The sequence below is a fragment of the Arachis ipaensis genome, chromosome B04, assembly GCF_000816755.2.
Source record: "Arachis ipaensis cultivar K30076 chromosome B04, Araip1.1, whole genome shotgun sequence".
NCBI lineage: Eukaryota > Viridiplantae > Streptophyta > Magnoliopsida > Fabales > Fabaceae > Arachis > Arachis ipaensis.
The window spans coordinates 116140340-116157893 of NC_029788.2; the positions used below are offsets into that span (position 1 = coordinate 116140340).

Genomic DNA, 17554 nt, shown 5'->3' on the forward strand with positions numbered 1-17554 from the left:
CCTAATAAAATTCATCTTCTTGAATTTTCTGAACCCTCAACTCTATCTAACGTGCTTAAACCATGTGGAAATTGACACATCCAAGTCAACCACATTTCTACCAAACACGCACATATTCTAAATTGGCTGTATTTAAAATATAAAGAACTAATTTATTCTCCATTTTCGGTAAAAATTGGTTTTTTTTATTATGTTGATTTTTAGAGGAAATAATAAATAGATCCTTCAATTTTTATTTTAAAGACAAATAAATTCTCAAATTATAAAAATATAAAAATACAAATTAATTTATTTAATCTAATTTTAACAAAAATATCAATTTATCTAATCTAATTTTAATAATCGATTATACGTATCAATTTCAGTTGTTAAAAACTATCTTTAACAAAAAATATTTTAGATGTTTGTACGTGAATGGTCCCAATTTAGGAAGCTCAAAAGGAAGCAACGCCTTTGTTTCTTTCTACCTTCTCTCTCTCTTACGTTTTCCACATGAACTCTTCCTATATTTATGAACAACATCCACCCGCTTTTCCTTCCCACACACACTTCTTCCACATCTTCTAAATACTCTCCTTTCTTCTACTAACTTCATTGATACAACTCTTTTACTATTCAATTCTTCTAGCTAGTTCTGGTTTTGTTGGTCACAAAATTTTTAAATTTTAATTCTTAATTATATAAGATAACATAACATACATAAATAAGTTCCAGATTTTATTTTCTTGTATTTATCACAACATGGATGCAAGGTGCCCAGTAAGAACACTGGAACTCACAGTCCAATCAGTAGAAGGACTCCAATTGGACCGCAAGCCCGCCACCACCAAAAATAATCTCTTCGTGGTGGTTAGGGCAGAGTCCATAAACAGCTACACCACATGCATGGCGAAAGAAGATGCTACAAACAACAACCTTACGTGGAATCACAAATTGGATGTCGATGTTCCGTTGCATGCAAGTTCCATAACGTTGGAGGTGAAGTCCAAGACTTTGAAGGGTGTCAAAGACGTTGGAATTGCAAGGGTTGCGGTTTCGGAATTCATGGGTGGTTTTGGTAGTGTTCCACAACATTGCTTGCAGTTTTTGAGCTATAGGTTGAGGGATTGGGAAGGAAGGCGCAATGGTGTGCTTAATTTCTCCGTTAGGGTGGTGAATTCACCGGAATATGTGACGGCGGCAGCAGGGAAAGCAGTGAGTCCTTGTGGGTTTAAATTGAGAGGGACTACTATGGGGGCAACAACTTCTTCTTCTTCTTGTGGTGGTGGTGTTGTTGTTGGAGTTCCTATTGGGTGGAACAGCTATGGTAGCAGCACCTATAATAATGTTTGAAATTTTGCAAACTTAGCTTCTTTTTTTCCTTTTCGGATTCGCATAATTGTTGGTGCCAAACAATTTGGATATATGTATAATTTAACGAGGAGTTCATCAATTGGCCATCAATAGCTTTTTTAATGGTGTGAGATTACATCGAATGGTGAGAGATCACTCACTTCTCTTTTGATGATTAAGTGCTGGCTACAAAATGTTAGATTTCTTTATAAAACCAGTAATTTACGTATCTCCTGCCATTGCCAATAAATTCTTTGATTTAATTTGGAACTTCCAATTCTTGAATCACAGAGAGCCAGATGGAATCAAGGTGTATTTTTTTTTTTTTGTTCTTATGAGCAGAATTGGGAACCCAAATTTTATAAAGTTTATAATGAATAGTCGTGTTCTTTCCATCAAAGAACAGACCAACTATCAATATAATAATGAATAATTACAATACCGCCCAAACTAATTTTTATATTAACAAATTGGACCACAATTAGAATAAAAATTCTAACATTCTCCCACTTGGTCCAACATTTGTTACGTATAGTTTGTAATTACATACTATGCTTAAACAATTAAGATAAATTATACGAATCATAGCGGTAGTTTTTCATTAATCGAGTATTACCTTCTATGTATTACAATGTAATATCTCCTAACTGAATAAACTCTTCATGTGGTATTTCTATAGAAATAAGCCCAATGCTTATTCTAGGTCCTTCACTAAATTTTATTTGTCATTCTCAATCATGTATGCGCATATATACTGACCAAATGAGAAACAAACAATAACAAGAATTTCATATCCAAATATGTCATATAATATAACATAAGTCATATAAGTGACGTTACAAAACATAAACCCATACTAGTAACATGATCCTTAAACAATCCTAGTGGCATGCCTTTTGTCAAAGGATCAGCTATCATCTGTTTAGTACTAATATGCTCTATTGTACCTCATTAGACCTAACTCGGTCTTTAATGGCTAAGTACTTAATATCGATGTGCTTACTTCGACTACTACTTCTATTATTTTTAGCCATAAATATAGCAGCTGAATTGTCACAATATATTCTTAATGGCCTAGAGATATAATCCATAATCTTAAGCCCAGAGATGAAATTCTTTAACCAAACACCTTGTGATGTAGCCTCAAAACAAGCAATAAACTCGGCTTCCATGGTAGAAGTGGCTACAAGTGATTGTTTTGCACTCTTCCAAGATACTGCTCCATCAGCAAGCATAAAGATGTATCCTGACGTTGACTTTCTAGAATCAACACATCCCGCCAAGTCTAAATCTGAGTATCCAACAATTTTTAAACTGTCGGTTTGTCTATATGTAAGCATGAAGTCCTTGGTCCCTTGAAGGTACCTTAAGACCTTTGTAGCTCTCCAATGGATAATTCTTGGATTGCTTTGATATCTTCCTAACATGCTAACAGCAAAAGCAATGTCAGGTCTTGTACATACCTGAGCATACATTAGGCTTCCAACGGCTGAAGCATAAGGAGTATTTTGCATCTGTTTCTTTTCAAGTTCATTTTTGGGACATTGATCTAAGCAGAATTTATCACCTTTCACAATAGGTGCAACACTTGGTGAACAATTTTGCATTTTAAACCTCTCAAGAAATTTATTAATATAGGCTTCTTGAGATAAACCTAAAATTCTTTATGTTTATCTCTATAAATCTTTATGCCAATGACATAAGATGCATCACCCATATCTTTCATATCAAAATATCTAGAGAGAAATTGTTTCACTTCATGTAACAACCCTAAATCATTTGTTGCAAGCAAAATATCATCTACATATAAGATGAGAAATATGATCTTGCTCCCACTAACCTTGTGATATATACATTGATCAGAAATATTTTCAATGAACTCAAATGAAGAAATCACATTGTGAAACTTCAAATACCACTGTCGGGAAGCCTGCTTAAGACCATACATTGCTCTCTTAAGCTTGCAAACTAACTCCTTACCAGCACTTGAGATGAACCCTTCGGGTTGTCTCATATAGACCTCTTCTTCCAAATCTCCATTAAGGAATGTCGTTTTCACATCCATTTGATGCAATTCCATGTCAAAGTGTGCTACCAATGCCATAATGATACGGAAAGAGTCTTTCTTTGAAACAGGAGAAAAGGTTTTTCTGTAGTCAACTCCTTCCCTTTGAGTGAATCCTTTGGCAACAAGTCGAGCCTTGTAGCGCTCAATATTGCCTGATGAATCCTTCTTGATTTTAAAGACCCATTTACAGCCAATGGCCTTTTTCCCATCAGGCAATTCTACAAGATCCCAAACTTGGTTATCTGCCATAGAATTCATTTCATCCTTCATAGCATCTAGCCATAAATTGGAATTACGACTTTTCATTGCTTGTGAAAATGTCGTTGGGTCATTTTCATCACAAACATCATAGTCAGACTCAACAAGATATACTACATAGTTACTAGAAATTGCAGGCTTTCTAATTCTTGTTGATCTTCTTAATGTTGCATCATCAACCTCTTGTAAAGGTAGTGGCATAACAGGTTCTCCCTCTTCTTGAAGTTGCTCTTGAGCAATATGTTCTTGAACAACATTTTCATTATAAAGAGTTTGATCCTCCACCATATGATCTACTTGAACATTATCTTCATGATGTGGAACATTAGTAATAGGTTGTTCTATATTGAGCCTATCTATATGGGCATTGTATTGAACAATCACTCTTGTACATAGAGAGGTTTGACAAATATTATCATTCTCAACAACTTTAGGAGGATGATTTCTCCCACTTTTCACATCATGCTCTAAAAATCTTGCATTTCTAGATTCAACTATTTTACTTGAATGGGAGGGACAATAAAATCTGTAACCCTTAGACTTTTCTGCATAGCCGATAAAATAGGCACTTATCGTCCTTGGGTCTAACTTCCTTTCTTGTGGATTATAAACCCGAACTTCAGCAGGATAACCCCAAATGCATATATGATTCAAACTAGGTTTTCAACCTTTTCATAGCTCAAATGGCGTTTTAGAAACTGCCTTTGTTGGAACTCTATTTAATATATACGCAGCTGTCTTAAGGACTTCACTCCACAAGGATAAAGTAAGATTGGAGTTGCTAAGCATACTCCTCACCATATCCAGCAAAGTCCTATTTCTTCTTTCAGCTACACCATTTTGATCTGGTGTGCCAGGCATGTGGTGTATTGTGCCACAATACCATGCTCTTAAAGATACTTTGCAAATGGACCAGGTGCTTTCCCACTTCCAGTATATCTCCCATAGAATTCTCCACCTCTATCTGATCTCACGATCTTAATTTTCTTTCCGCATTGTTTCTCTACTTCAGCTTTATAAACTTTAAAAGCGTCCAATGCCTCATATTTATGATGAAGCATATAGAGATACATATATCGTGAATAATCATCAATAAAGGAGATGAAGTATTTCTGACCACTTAAGGACATATCAGGACAACATATGTCAATGTGAATTATTTCTAATATGTCAGAACTCCTCTTAGCACCTTTTTGAGACTTTTTGGTTTGCTTTCCCTTAATGCAATCCACACAAGTATCAAAATCAATAAAGTCTAGAGTTTCAAGAATTCCATCACTTACTAATTTCTTTATTCTCTCAATGGAGATGTGTCCCAACCTTCGGTGTCATAACATGGAGGATTTTTCAGTCATACTATTACCATGCATAACCATAAGATTAGATGGAACATTATTAGTTAAATGGACTTTAAATAAATCACCAATTAAAGTACCACGTCCAATAATATTAGAATTTTTAATAATGTCAACAAAATTATCATAAAAATTTATACATAATCATTGTTTTACAAGTTTAGATAAAGACATCAAATTTTTAGAAAAATCTGAAATATAAAAGGTTCTTTCTAAATCTAAAATACAACCAGTACTTAATACAAGCCTAAATATTCCAACAGCTTCCACACGTGAACGCATCCGATTGCCCATATAGATGCTTAGTTCACTTCCTATCGATTTCCTTTTTCTTATGAAACCCTGCATGGTATTTGAAATATGAATTTCAGCACCAGAATCAATCCACCAAGTGTCATGACATATTTCAACAAAATTAGATTCAAAACACACTGAAGGAATAAGATCACAAAGGTTAGTACCTTTCTTTTCAAGCCAAACTTTAAATTTTGGCACTCCTTCTTCATGTGTCCTTTCTTTTTACAAAAGAAACACCATGCACTTTCTTTCTTCATAGGATGGGATACAATACCCTTTACTTTCTTCTTATGAGCTTGCTTTTTATTATCCTCATTTGTCACTAATAGTGCACTTTCACCAAATTCCTGAATTAGCCTTCCTTCCTCTTGCACACACATCACCAGTAATTTGTTAATGGACCATTTTTCCTTATGTGTGTTATAAGAAATCTTAAATGGTCCGTATTGGGAAGGAAGAGAATTCAGAATAAGATGCACCATAAATGAGTCAGAGATCTCAACCTCTAAAGCTTTCAGTTGTGCTACAATGTCTCTCAACCTCATGATGTGTTCACGCACACCTCTTACGCCGGTAAGCCTCATAGATGACAATTGTGCCATTAGGATGCTTGCAAGTGCCTTACTAGAAGACTCAAACTGTTCATCAACAGCCTTCATATAATCCTTGACATTTCTACAATCAGGAATTGAACCTCGGATACTAGCTGAAATATGAGACTTAATGAACATCATACTTAAACGGTTGGATTTCTCCCACCGTTCGTATAATGCTACCTCAGCTTGAGAACTAGCATCAGTAGGTGTCGGAGGCTCTTCCCTACGAAGAGCATAGTCAAGGTCTGCACACCCCAAGTGAAAGAGAATCTTATCTTTCCATTCCTTATAGTTGTCACCACTTAACAAATGAACTTCAGATACAGTTTCAGATATCATTACTGCTGCAAATAATAAATCATGCTAACATTATTCAACTTTAAATAGGCACATCAAAATCCATCCATAACATATGATAATACGTGCCAATGTAAGTCATATCAAAATAAATATGAATCATAGTGTCATTAAAATCTACCTGTGGGCAAAGATTTTAACACACATAATATTCACTATACTAACTAAAGTATTGAAATTAGAAAATAAAATACTGCTTCTTAATACCTGTAGGCTAATTAAGAAGTAAGAAATATTTTCTATTTCAATCTAATTATATGTGAATAACATAATAAATTCCTGTGGGCAAGTTTATTATATAATTCACAACAATTACAAATATATCATATTAATATTTATGTGATCTCTTTAAATATAATTATTATCAAGGATGCTGTGGCTACTCCTCAATAAATCATATATTAATCACAATATGATATGCAGCGGAAGAATTTATATTGCATGCAAATATAATCATCAAATAAATAAATTGAGTAACATGAATAAAATTAAAGTGGAGATGATCTAGTGGATAAATATTTTAGCAATATTTAGAAGATCCAAGTTCAAACCTCACTCCAACCAAAATTCTTCTCTCTTCCACCATCTTCCTTTTCTTCTTCTCTCTTTCTTTCCTTTTTTTTTTTATGAGAATCATGAAAAATTATACTATTATAAAGAACAACTACCACACAAATTTAGAACATTCCTTCTGGGAATATTATTTATTATTCCCTCTTCTTATGGTACGTCAACTTTAATTTCAATAGTTTTTCTTACTTATTTGAAAATTCATACTATACATTCTTCTTTTGAAAATAATTTATCAAAATAATGCACAGTAATTAAATTTTGAAATGGCAAGGCAGAGACAATTTTTCTCTGATACCACATGTTAGATTTTTTTATAAAACCAGTAATTTACGTACCTCCAGCCATTGCCAATAAATTCTTTGATTTAATTTGGAACTTCCAATTCTTGAATCACAGAGAGCCAGATGGAATTAATGTGTATTTTTTTTTCTTATGATCAGAATTGGGGACCCAAATTTTATAAAGTTTATGATGAACAGTCGTGTTCTTTCCATCAAAGAACAGACCAACTATCAATATAATAATAAATAATTACAATACCACCCAAACTAATTTCTATATTAACAAATTAGACCACAATTAGAATAAAAATTCTAACACAAAACACAAAAGTTGATGACCTCCTAGACTTTTTCTAATTTAATTTTGATGCATGTAAATAGTTTTACATAACTAACTTGAGTGGAACTAATGGTGACCTCACTAATTCGCTTAAGTAAGAGTTTCACGATAAATTAGTTTTTGACATACTGAGTTGGAATATATATATATATTAAAAAATTATTTTTTTTTTCAAATGATAAATTTTGTGGTATTGTTTTTCTATGTTTTAATCAATGAAGTTTTAATATCAAAATATTTTATTCTCGTGAAATAAAAATGTATGTGGATATCTTATTTGTATTTTGTAGTGATATATATGAAATATTCAAAAATTGAGGAACAGAATGAGTTCTCCAAGAGTTCAGCTCAAATTGACTTGGTGGATAATATAAGAGAATTGAGATCTAATTTGTGACTATTAGTTTTTGATTTATGGGAAGAGAATACCATAAAAAAATATAGGGTTAAGTACTTTTTTCATTTTTAAGATTGTGGGTCAAAATCAAAATCGTTTTTGATTTTTTTTTTCTTATTAAAATCATCTTTAACGTTTAAAAACGCTTTAAAATCATCTTTTTTTTTTAATTTTTAGACTAAAATACTCTTCATCATCATCTCTCCTCTTCACCCTCTTCACTCCATTGTTCCTCAACCTCCCTTCTTCATTCTCTTCACCTAAATCTTCAACAACAACAATACCAATTTTTTTTTAATTTAAAAAAAAAACAAACAAAATAACACAGAATCAACAATAACAATATATTCAGATTCAAAAATTCATCAATAACAACACCACCACATTCAAATTCAAAAATCCATCAACAACAACACCACCACATTCAAATTCAAGGAAAAAAATTTCAAAAATCCAATCTTTCAAACTCAAAGAGAGAGAACGCAGATTTTAGGAACAAATCGAGGGCTTTCTGCTTCTCCCCTCTCTCCCAATACATGAGCCCCGCGTCCACCATGGCAAGTGCAGACCCATGCGCCGCCGCCTTCTCGAACGACTCCGTACCTTTTTTATATTCTGCTTCACCCGTGGGTTTCCGTGCTTGAACTTCTTCCCCATCGGAGCAGCATCATCGCCTCCCTCAGCGGCCGCAACACTTCCCACCACGATCGGCACACCACCGACGCCACCTTAAGCAAAATTAACAAAAATTTCATATCAAACAACAATTCAATAATCATCAACTATGATTTCAGATCCAAAATTGACAACAGAAATTATAGAATTGTAAATTAGTAAATGAAGTAGCAACACAAATTCAGCAACACTATAACCATATGTAACAACTAAAAACTTCATGCCAAAATTAAAAACTAAACCAAAAATTTTTCAAATAATTAATAACACAAATTTAGTCACGGAAGAGAGGAAGAGATAGCTACATGAATAGATCTGGAAAGAGATGAGCTTCAGGAAACAGAATAGAGAAACATAGAAGCAGAATAGATTTGGAAGGAGGTGCGACGCGGCAAGGAGGCAGAACGGAGGTGCAACACTGCAGGAGGCAGAACGGAGGCGCAACACTACAGGAGGCAGAATGGAGGCGGGGCGCTGTGAGAGAGGAAGAACGCAGGTCTGCGCTGTGCGAGAAAGAGCGCAACGGAGAAGAAGTCGGCACCGAAAGAGAATGGAATTGAGTCGGTACCGAAGGAGAACGTCAGCAACGACGTCCTTTCTCGCCGGCGGCGCCTTCTTCTTCCTCTTCTCTTCTTTTTCCTCTTCGTTCTCCACCCTCCCCTTTGTTCTTTTCTTTGTGGCTTGCTCTCCCTCCTCTCTGTTTGTGTTGTTGAAGGAAAAAGAACAAATAAGGGTAAATGATGGATGAAGGGTATTTTTGTCCAAAAATTAGAGAAAGGACAATTTTTTAACGTTTTATAAGGTTGAGGATGATTTTAATAATAAAAAAAAAGTCGGTGACAATTTTAATTTTGACTCAAGACCTTAGAGACAGAAAAAGTACTTAACTCAAAAATATATTATATTTATATTATTAGATAAAGAAATGCTATTGTATAATTATTGCTGCTATTATTATTATTATTAAAGATGTAATTTGTTCTTTCCTTTTGGGCTTCATTATTATTACTATTGATGCCACACAATTTGGCTTTATATATCATTTATGAAGGAAGAAAGAAGAGAATCTTAAAGAAATCAGAATGAATAATGCTCTCAATTGAGTGTATTCTACTTATTGTAGAGAAAAATAGATACAAAGTGTTGGAAAACTCAACAAAGGTTTAAAATAAGAATTTGTCTAACAACGAAAGCACCAAAAATAATTTTTTCACAACCTGTGTGATTAAATAGGCAATATCAAAGATATTTCAAGCAACAAATATAATGGCAGAAATTAAATAACCAGACACCAGAATTTTAACATGGAAAAACCCCCAAAAGAGGGACAAAAAAACCCACGGGATCTAGTCCAGAAAAATCTCCCACTATCAGAATAATGGGTACACAAACAGTATTCCTAGTAACACTATGGCATCTCAACAATCAACAAAATACATCATCAAAACTGATGGAATCAACATAAACCCTCCACAAAGTGGGTATCTCAAATCAGGCAAAAGATAAGGCAATAAAACTATCAAGTTATATCCTAATGTTCATCTCTACACTAGGAATAACATACTAAAATTTCATAAAAAATTAAGTGAATTTACCAGATCAATTAGATCAAGATAGCTTATCATTTTCTCCCAAATTTTCTCATCTACCTCGACGCCGTTTTTCTTTTCATTCAAAAATGAAGCTTCGTGCTTCCTCTCTCTTTCTCTCTCTGTTCCTCGTGGCTTAAAGCCTTTCTTTCCTTTTTTTTTGTTTTTAAAAAACTGTGGGCCCCACTTAGTTGGGGACCCACCAACAAATCTCTCCTTCACCAACTCAAGTGGGGATAGGCTGCTCCACCAAGCTCGCATTCTCTTTACAGGAATCAAACTTCATTGCAAGTAAACTCTTAGTCATCATATCTGAACAATTATCATCAGTATGGATCTTTTCAAGTGCATATGACTTCATCTCAAGCGCTTGACGTATCCAATAATATCTCACCTCTATGTGCTTCGATCTGGAATGAAACGTCGGATTCTTGTTGAGATGGATAGCACTCTGACTGTCACAAAATAACACAAACTTCTCTTGATTGATGCCTAACTCTTGTAGAAATTTCTTCATCCACAAGAGTTTCTTAGAAGCTTCAACAACAACAATGTATTTTGTCTCTGTAGTAGACAAAGCAACACATTTCTGAAGTCGAGATTGCCACGACACAGCTCCCCCTGCAAAAGTCATCATATAACCAAAAATAGACTTCCTTGAATCAAGATCCCAGCCATATCTGCATCTGTGTAACCATCCAACACAGGTTGGCCACTCCCAAAGCATAAACAAACTCTGAAAGTACCATTAAGGTATCTGAGAATCTACTTCACTGCTTGCCAGTGTTCCTTGCCAGGATTAGAGAGAAACCGACTAACAACTCCAACAGCATGAGCAATATCTGGCCTGGTGTAAACCATAGCATACATCAAACTGCCAACTGCAGATGCATATGAAATCTTCTTCATTTCTTCTTTCTCTTTCTCATTCGTAGGACATTACTGCGAACTCAGCTTGAAATGACTAGCAAGTGGAGTACTAACAAGTTTGGAATTACTCATGCTAAACCTCTCTAAAACCTTCTCAATATACTTCTGCTGTGACAACCACAGTTTCCCATTCTTCTTGTCACGAGTGATACTCATGCCAAGGATTTTCTTTGCAGGACCCAAATCCTTCATAGCAAAGGATCTGTTCAAGTCTTTCTTAAGACTTTCAATCTTCTTAGTGTCATGACCAACAATCAACATGTCATCAACATAAAGCAAGAGAATTATAAAATCACAATCAGAGAATTTCTTAACATATACACAATGATCAGAAGAAGTCTTACTATACCCATAACCTTCCATGAAGGAATCAAACTTTGTGTACCACTGTCTTGGCGCTTGCTTCAGCCCATATAAGCTCTTCTTCAACATGCATACAAGATGCTCATTTCCTTTAATCTCGAAACCCTCTGGTTGCTCCATATAAATTTCTTTATCTATATCACCGTGAAGGAATGCAGTCTTCACATCAAGCTGCTCAACCTCTAAATTCAAGCTAGCCGCCAACCCAAGCACAACTCGAATAGAGGACATCTTCACAACTTGAGAGAAAATCTCCTCAAAATCAATACTTTTCTTTTGCTCAAAGCCTTTCACAACCAATCGAGTTTTGTACCTTGGTTGTGAGACATTTTCATCCGCTTTTAATTTGAACACCCATTTATTCTTGAATGTTCTCTTACTATTCGGTAACTTCACCAATTCAAAAGTATGATTCTCATGCAAGGATTTCATTTCTTCTTGCATGGCTTTCAACCAATCTTCCTTATGCTCATCAGACATAGCTTCCTGGTAGCTCTCTGGCTCCCCAGTCTCAATGTTCATCACATACTCATGAGGAGAATATTTCTGAAAAGGATGAAGCTCTCTTGTAGATCTTCTCAATTCAGGCTCAACTGGTGGTTCAGGTGAAACTTCAACATCTGGTGGAACTTCTGCATCTGGCACCTCAGGTTGAGGTGTAGGTTCATCATGCAAATCATCACCAACATTATCAACTTGTACATCTCCCCCATCAACAGGAGGTTTAGTGGAAGGACCAGGTTCATCATTAGCAGAACGTTTAACAGTTATTGGCTTATCTGTCTTCTTAAAATCTTCGATAGTTTGGTCTTCAAGAAAAATCACATCTCGGCTTCTAATTATCTTCTTGCTCACCGAATCCCATAATCTATAACCAAAGTTTTCGTGACCATAACCCATGAAGATACACTACTTTGACTTTCCATCAAGTTTAGACCTTTCATCTCTTGGAATGTGAACAAAAGCCCTGCAGCTGAACACTCGCAAGTGACTATAGGAGACATCTTTCCCTCTCCAAAATTTCTCTGAAACATCACCATTTAGTGGAACTTAAGGAGAAAGGTTGATCAGATCTACTGCAGTCCTCATCGCTTCACCCCTAAAGGATTTATGCAACTTTGCATGAGAGAGCATACACCTGACTCTATCATTGATAGTGCGATTCATTCTCTCTGCAACTCCATTATGTTGAGGAGTCTTAGGAACCGTCTTCTCAAGCTTGATCCCATGTCCTTTACAATACTCTTCAAACGGACCCCTGTATTCACCACCATTATCTGCTCGAACACATTTCAATTTCCTTCCTGTTTCTCTTTCAACACTTGCATGAAAGTGTTTGAAGATACCGAGCACCTGGTCTTTAGATTTCAAAACAAAGGCCCACACTTTTCGAGAATAATCATTAATAAAAGTAACAAAATATGATGCACCACCTAGTGTCTTAGCATCCATAGTGCAAACATCAGTGTGAACTAAATCTAGAACATGTGATCTCCTATGAGGTCCAAAATTATGAAATGATACTCTAGCATGCTTTCCAACAAAACAATAAGTACAAGTATTTAAAGTTGTACCTTTTACTGGAAGTGAGTGCTTCTTGGCCAAGACGCTTAGTCCTTTCTTGCTCAAGTGACCAAGACGTATATGCGACAAATCAGAAGATGAATAATCAGCTACATTCATCTCTTCTTTGCACAACTTTGCTTGCAACCGGTAGAGAGTAGTGAGACTATTGTCTTCCTTGGAAACAATGAGAGCCCCTTTGGTAATTTTGTATTTTCCACTACCAAAGTAAGTACAATACCCCTCTTGATCCAATGCCTTCACTGAAATGAGATTGAACCGCATATCTGGCGCATGTCTAACATTCTTCAACTGCAACTTGCATCCCATGTTGGTTTCAAGCCACATATCACCCATACCAATGATATCACACACTCTTTTATCTCCCAATTTGATCTTGCCAAAATTTCCAGCAGTATAGAAAGTGAAAAATTCACATTTCAGAGTGACATGACATGAGGCACCAGAATCCATAATCCAAGTGGAATCATCACAGACAAGATTCACATAATTTTCATCATATGTGATAAGAACATCTTCATAAACAATAGCAGCAGTTTCTTTATCACTATCTTTACCTTTGTCTTCGTTTCTTCCCCTTGATTGTTCTCTTTTCAAGAAGCTACAATACCTCTTAATATGCTCCGGCTTGCCACAATGGTGACAAATGAACTCCTTTCTTAGCTTGTACTTTCCTCTTGACTTGCTTCGACTCTCTGACTTGTCAAAACTGTGAGATTTTCTACTTTGACTTCTCCCTGTGACTCTGAAACAAGTGCTTTTGACTGAGAGGAGGCATTAGTCAAACCTCGCTCTTTTCTTCTGGCTTCTTCATTCAACATGCTCTCTTTAACCATTGCTAACGTCAACTTCCCATTCGGAGCTGAGTTAGTCAGTGTCACAACCAGAACTTCCCAACTATCAGGCAAAGAGCTCAACAACAACAAGGCTTACAACTCATCATTCAAAGTAATTTCATTATTTTTCAGTTGGTTCACCGTCTCTTGAAAAATGCTCAAGTGCTCCAGCATTGATTTACCTTCAATATACTTCATATTGACAAGCTTTCTGATCAAGAATGCTTTGTTTTGCACATTCTTCCTCTCATATAACTCCTTCAATTTGTTTTACATCTTCTCGGCATTTGTTTCGGTGTCAACATATGGATACACGCTAAGATCAAGCCATTGTCTAATCAAAGCAACTGCCTTCTGATTCAGCTTCTTTCATTCAGCATCGGATTTAGTACCTTTGAATTTATCCCCCTCCACAGGATCATAAAAGTCCTTGCTATACAGCATATCCTCCATGAGGGTCTTCCAAATCGAGTAATTTTGGGAATTCAATTTGACCATATTCAGTCCATGAATATTTTCCTCCATTTAATCAGCACAGAGATAAACAACCAGAGCTCTAGATACCACTTTGTTGAGAAAACTCAACAAAGGTTTAAAACAAGAACCTGTCTAACAGCGGAAGCACCAAAAAAATTTTTCCACAACCTGTGCGATTAAATAGGCAATACCAAAAATACTGCAAACAGCAAATATAATGGCAAAAATTAAATAACTAGACACCAGAATTTTAACGTGAGAAAATCTCCAAAATAGAGACAAAAAAACCCATGGGACCTAGTCCAGAAGATCTTCCACTATCAGAATAATGGGTACACAAACAGTCTTCCTAGTAACACTAGAGCATCTCAACAATCAACAAAATACATCATCAAAACTGATGAAATCAACATAAACCCTCCACAAAGTGGGTATCTCAAATCAAACAAAAATAAAGCAATATAACTAGCAAGTTATATCCTAATGTTCATCTCTATACTAGAAATAACATACTAAAATTTCAAAATGGAACGAATTTACCAGATCAATCGAATCAAGATAACTTGTCCTTTTCTCCCAAATTTTCTCTTCTCCCTCAACGCCGTTATTCTTTCATTCAAAAATGAAGTTTGGTGCTTCCTCTCTCTCTTCTCCGTGGCTTAAAGCCTTTCTTTCTTTTTTTTTTTTTTTGTTTTTAAAAAACTGTGGACCCACTAACACAAAGTTATTTATAGATAGCTAAACTGATAACTAATAACTAACTAACTTTTTCTCGAATTTTAACTAGCACTAACAACCAAAATCAGACTTAACTAAGCTTTAGCTCATCACTATAATCTTTGTTTGTTTAATTTTATTATTATCCTTAATAACACCCCTCAAACTTAAATGGGGTTGTGATACCAAGCTAAGTTTGTTAGAAAAACCATCAAAGAATGAAAAAGATCTTGGTAAAGATGTCTGTAATTTGATCATAGGATATTAGTCACAAAAACTTTGCCTTGAAGCACTTGTCTCTCACAAAGTAGATATCCAATTCGAAATGTTTGGATTGTGCAGTATATGAAAAATAGGATTGGCTGTCAGAAGACAAACACTCCTATTATTATCACAATAAATTGTAGAAGCTTGGCTTTAAAGGTACACTTAACTCTCAAAGAAGATTTTTATCCAAATAATCTCTATCTGATAGATGAATGCTTATTGCGATTTCGTGCTATTAAATTGGTGCCAAAGAAAATGCAGTATTCAGTAATAGATTTTCTATCATCGAAGTTTACTCCCCAATCTGCATGAAAGGAAACATAAATTAAAAAGTGCAAAGTTTAAATAGCAATCAATGTTAAATTGTGCATAAATTCACAAACTTTAGTTACAGTAAATATAAGGTCTGATCTAGTTAGAGTAAGATACTGCAATGCCCCTATTGTGGATCTATAGAGTCTAAGATTGTCAAAAGTTTCTGAATCATTAGCATGTAATTTCAAATTAACAACTATAGGTTTAGGTACTGATTTAGAGTTTTGCATATTAGTTTTATGGAGGAGTTCAGATGTATATTTCTAGTGTGAAAGCATGACGTTACCATCAAAGAGATTTCCAAAAAGAAATTAAACTGGCTAAGATCTTTAAATGAAAATATAGTATATAATTACTAAATTAATTTTTTTTTGTCCACGATATTTTCTAACTCGATAAGTCAAGGACTAATTCGTTACGGATTAGAACTCTATTTAAAGTCTGCCGTTGGTTAATAGATTGCTGTATGTACAAGATAGAATTCAAATTCCGAACTATTTATTATCATCGTCATTAGAATCATCACCAGTTATTAGAATGTCATCCACATATGCAACTAAATAAATCATTGAATTATTATTAGTGCATCTAATAAATAAAGAAGGGTCTAACTTAGATTTATAGAAGGCAAACTATTTGAGAGTGTTGCTCAGCGTAGTAAAGTAAAAAATAACCTTATTCAAGTAACACATACAAAATAGAATTTGAAGCTACAAAGCTTTCAGGCTATTCTATATATATAAACATTCTCTTTAAGCATTCCATTGAGGAATGCATTGTGAAAATTAAATCGTCATAGCTTTCATCCTTTAGAGAGAGCAATACTAAAGATGAGCCAAATTGTTCGAGGCTTGACAATTAAACTGAATGCCTAATCAAAATCAATCCCCCCACGTTGGTGAAAACCATTGCCAAGTATTATTTTTGAAGAGAAATTTATTATTAGTTCAAATCTCATAGGCTTAAGTTATCCATCCATTCTTTTCTGTCTTTTTAAGAAAATAATTCACGGCGGTTTGATTAATGGTGCAATGTTTAATTTTATAACTATATGACACAAATAAACAAAAGTGGAGTTTACTTATTTTCCTCTTATCTTTTAGGCAATGAATGAATCTTAGCAGTTACAGAAAAACGAAACAAATGTGAAAAACTTAATTTACTATTGATGAGAATGATTATATTGTGTTAATTATATTTGGCTAAGAGAAGTCTATTTATAACAGTGTGGTAACTAAGACTCAAGTCATCAAGATTTACAACTAACTGCGCTCTATAACAGTAAAACTAACTCTTACTAACTTCAGTAAGTGTAAAATAGCTTTATGAACTAACTAACTATATTAATTCAAACCAACTACTTTCTTAATAGATAAATTAGACATAAATTTATTAAGCACCATAAAATTTTGAGAAAAGAATAAATAGAGATCCTTGACTTTTTAAATCGCAGATATTTAAGTTTTCGAGAATTTAAAAATACATTTAAGTTCTTGCTCTTTTCAAAATCTGGACATATCGATCCCTCATGTTCATTTGGGTCAGTCAGATTTAACGAAAAAATCAAACGTGACTCCAGTTGTACTACTTGATTGATATGAATAAGAGAGTTTTTAAAATTGGACAAATTAGACTTACAAATCGATATATTTAAATTTTAAAAATATCAAGGACTTAAATGTATTTTTAAATACTCAAGAACTTAAATATCTATGCACCAAAAAATCAGTATCGATTTATCATTTTTTATAATATTTTTCTTGAAAAATATCAAGTATTAAAAGGGAAAAAAAAGAATATGATAAATTATGTCATGGGATGGGAGAGAAACGAATGGCCAAGCAAAAGAGAGAAACGATAATTCTCCTATGTCCAGCCACCAAATAAACATTTGTTATTCGAAAATACTTTTTGTATATTAAAATTAATTATCAGAACTAATTATAT

At 34.4% G+C, this 17554-nt stretch overlaps 1 protein-coding gene across 1 annotated transcript; it reads left to right on the plus strand.

Moving 5' to 3' along the window:
• On the plus strand, positions 545–1561 carry LOC107638026. The gene has a single exon (XM_016341227.2). The coding sequence runs from the start codon at positions 742–744 to the stop codon at positions 1330–1332; it is 591 nt and encodes a 196-aa protein (XP_016196713.1). The 5' UTR covers positions 545–741; the 3' UTR covers positions 1333–1561.

Bases quoted from the DNA above. Each gene is read 5' to 3' on its own strand.
- LOC107638026 (XM_016341227.2), top strand. From the start codon at position 742: ATGGATGCAAGGTGCCCAGTAAGAACACTGGAACTCACAGTCCAATCA.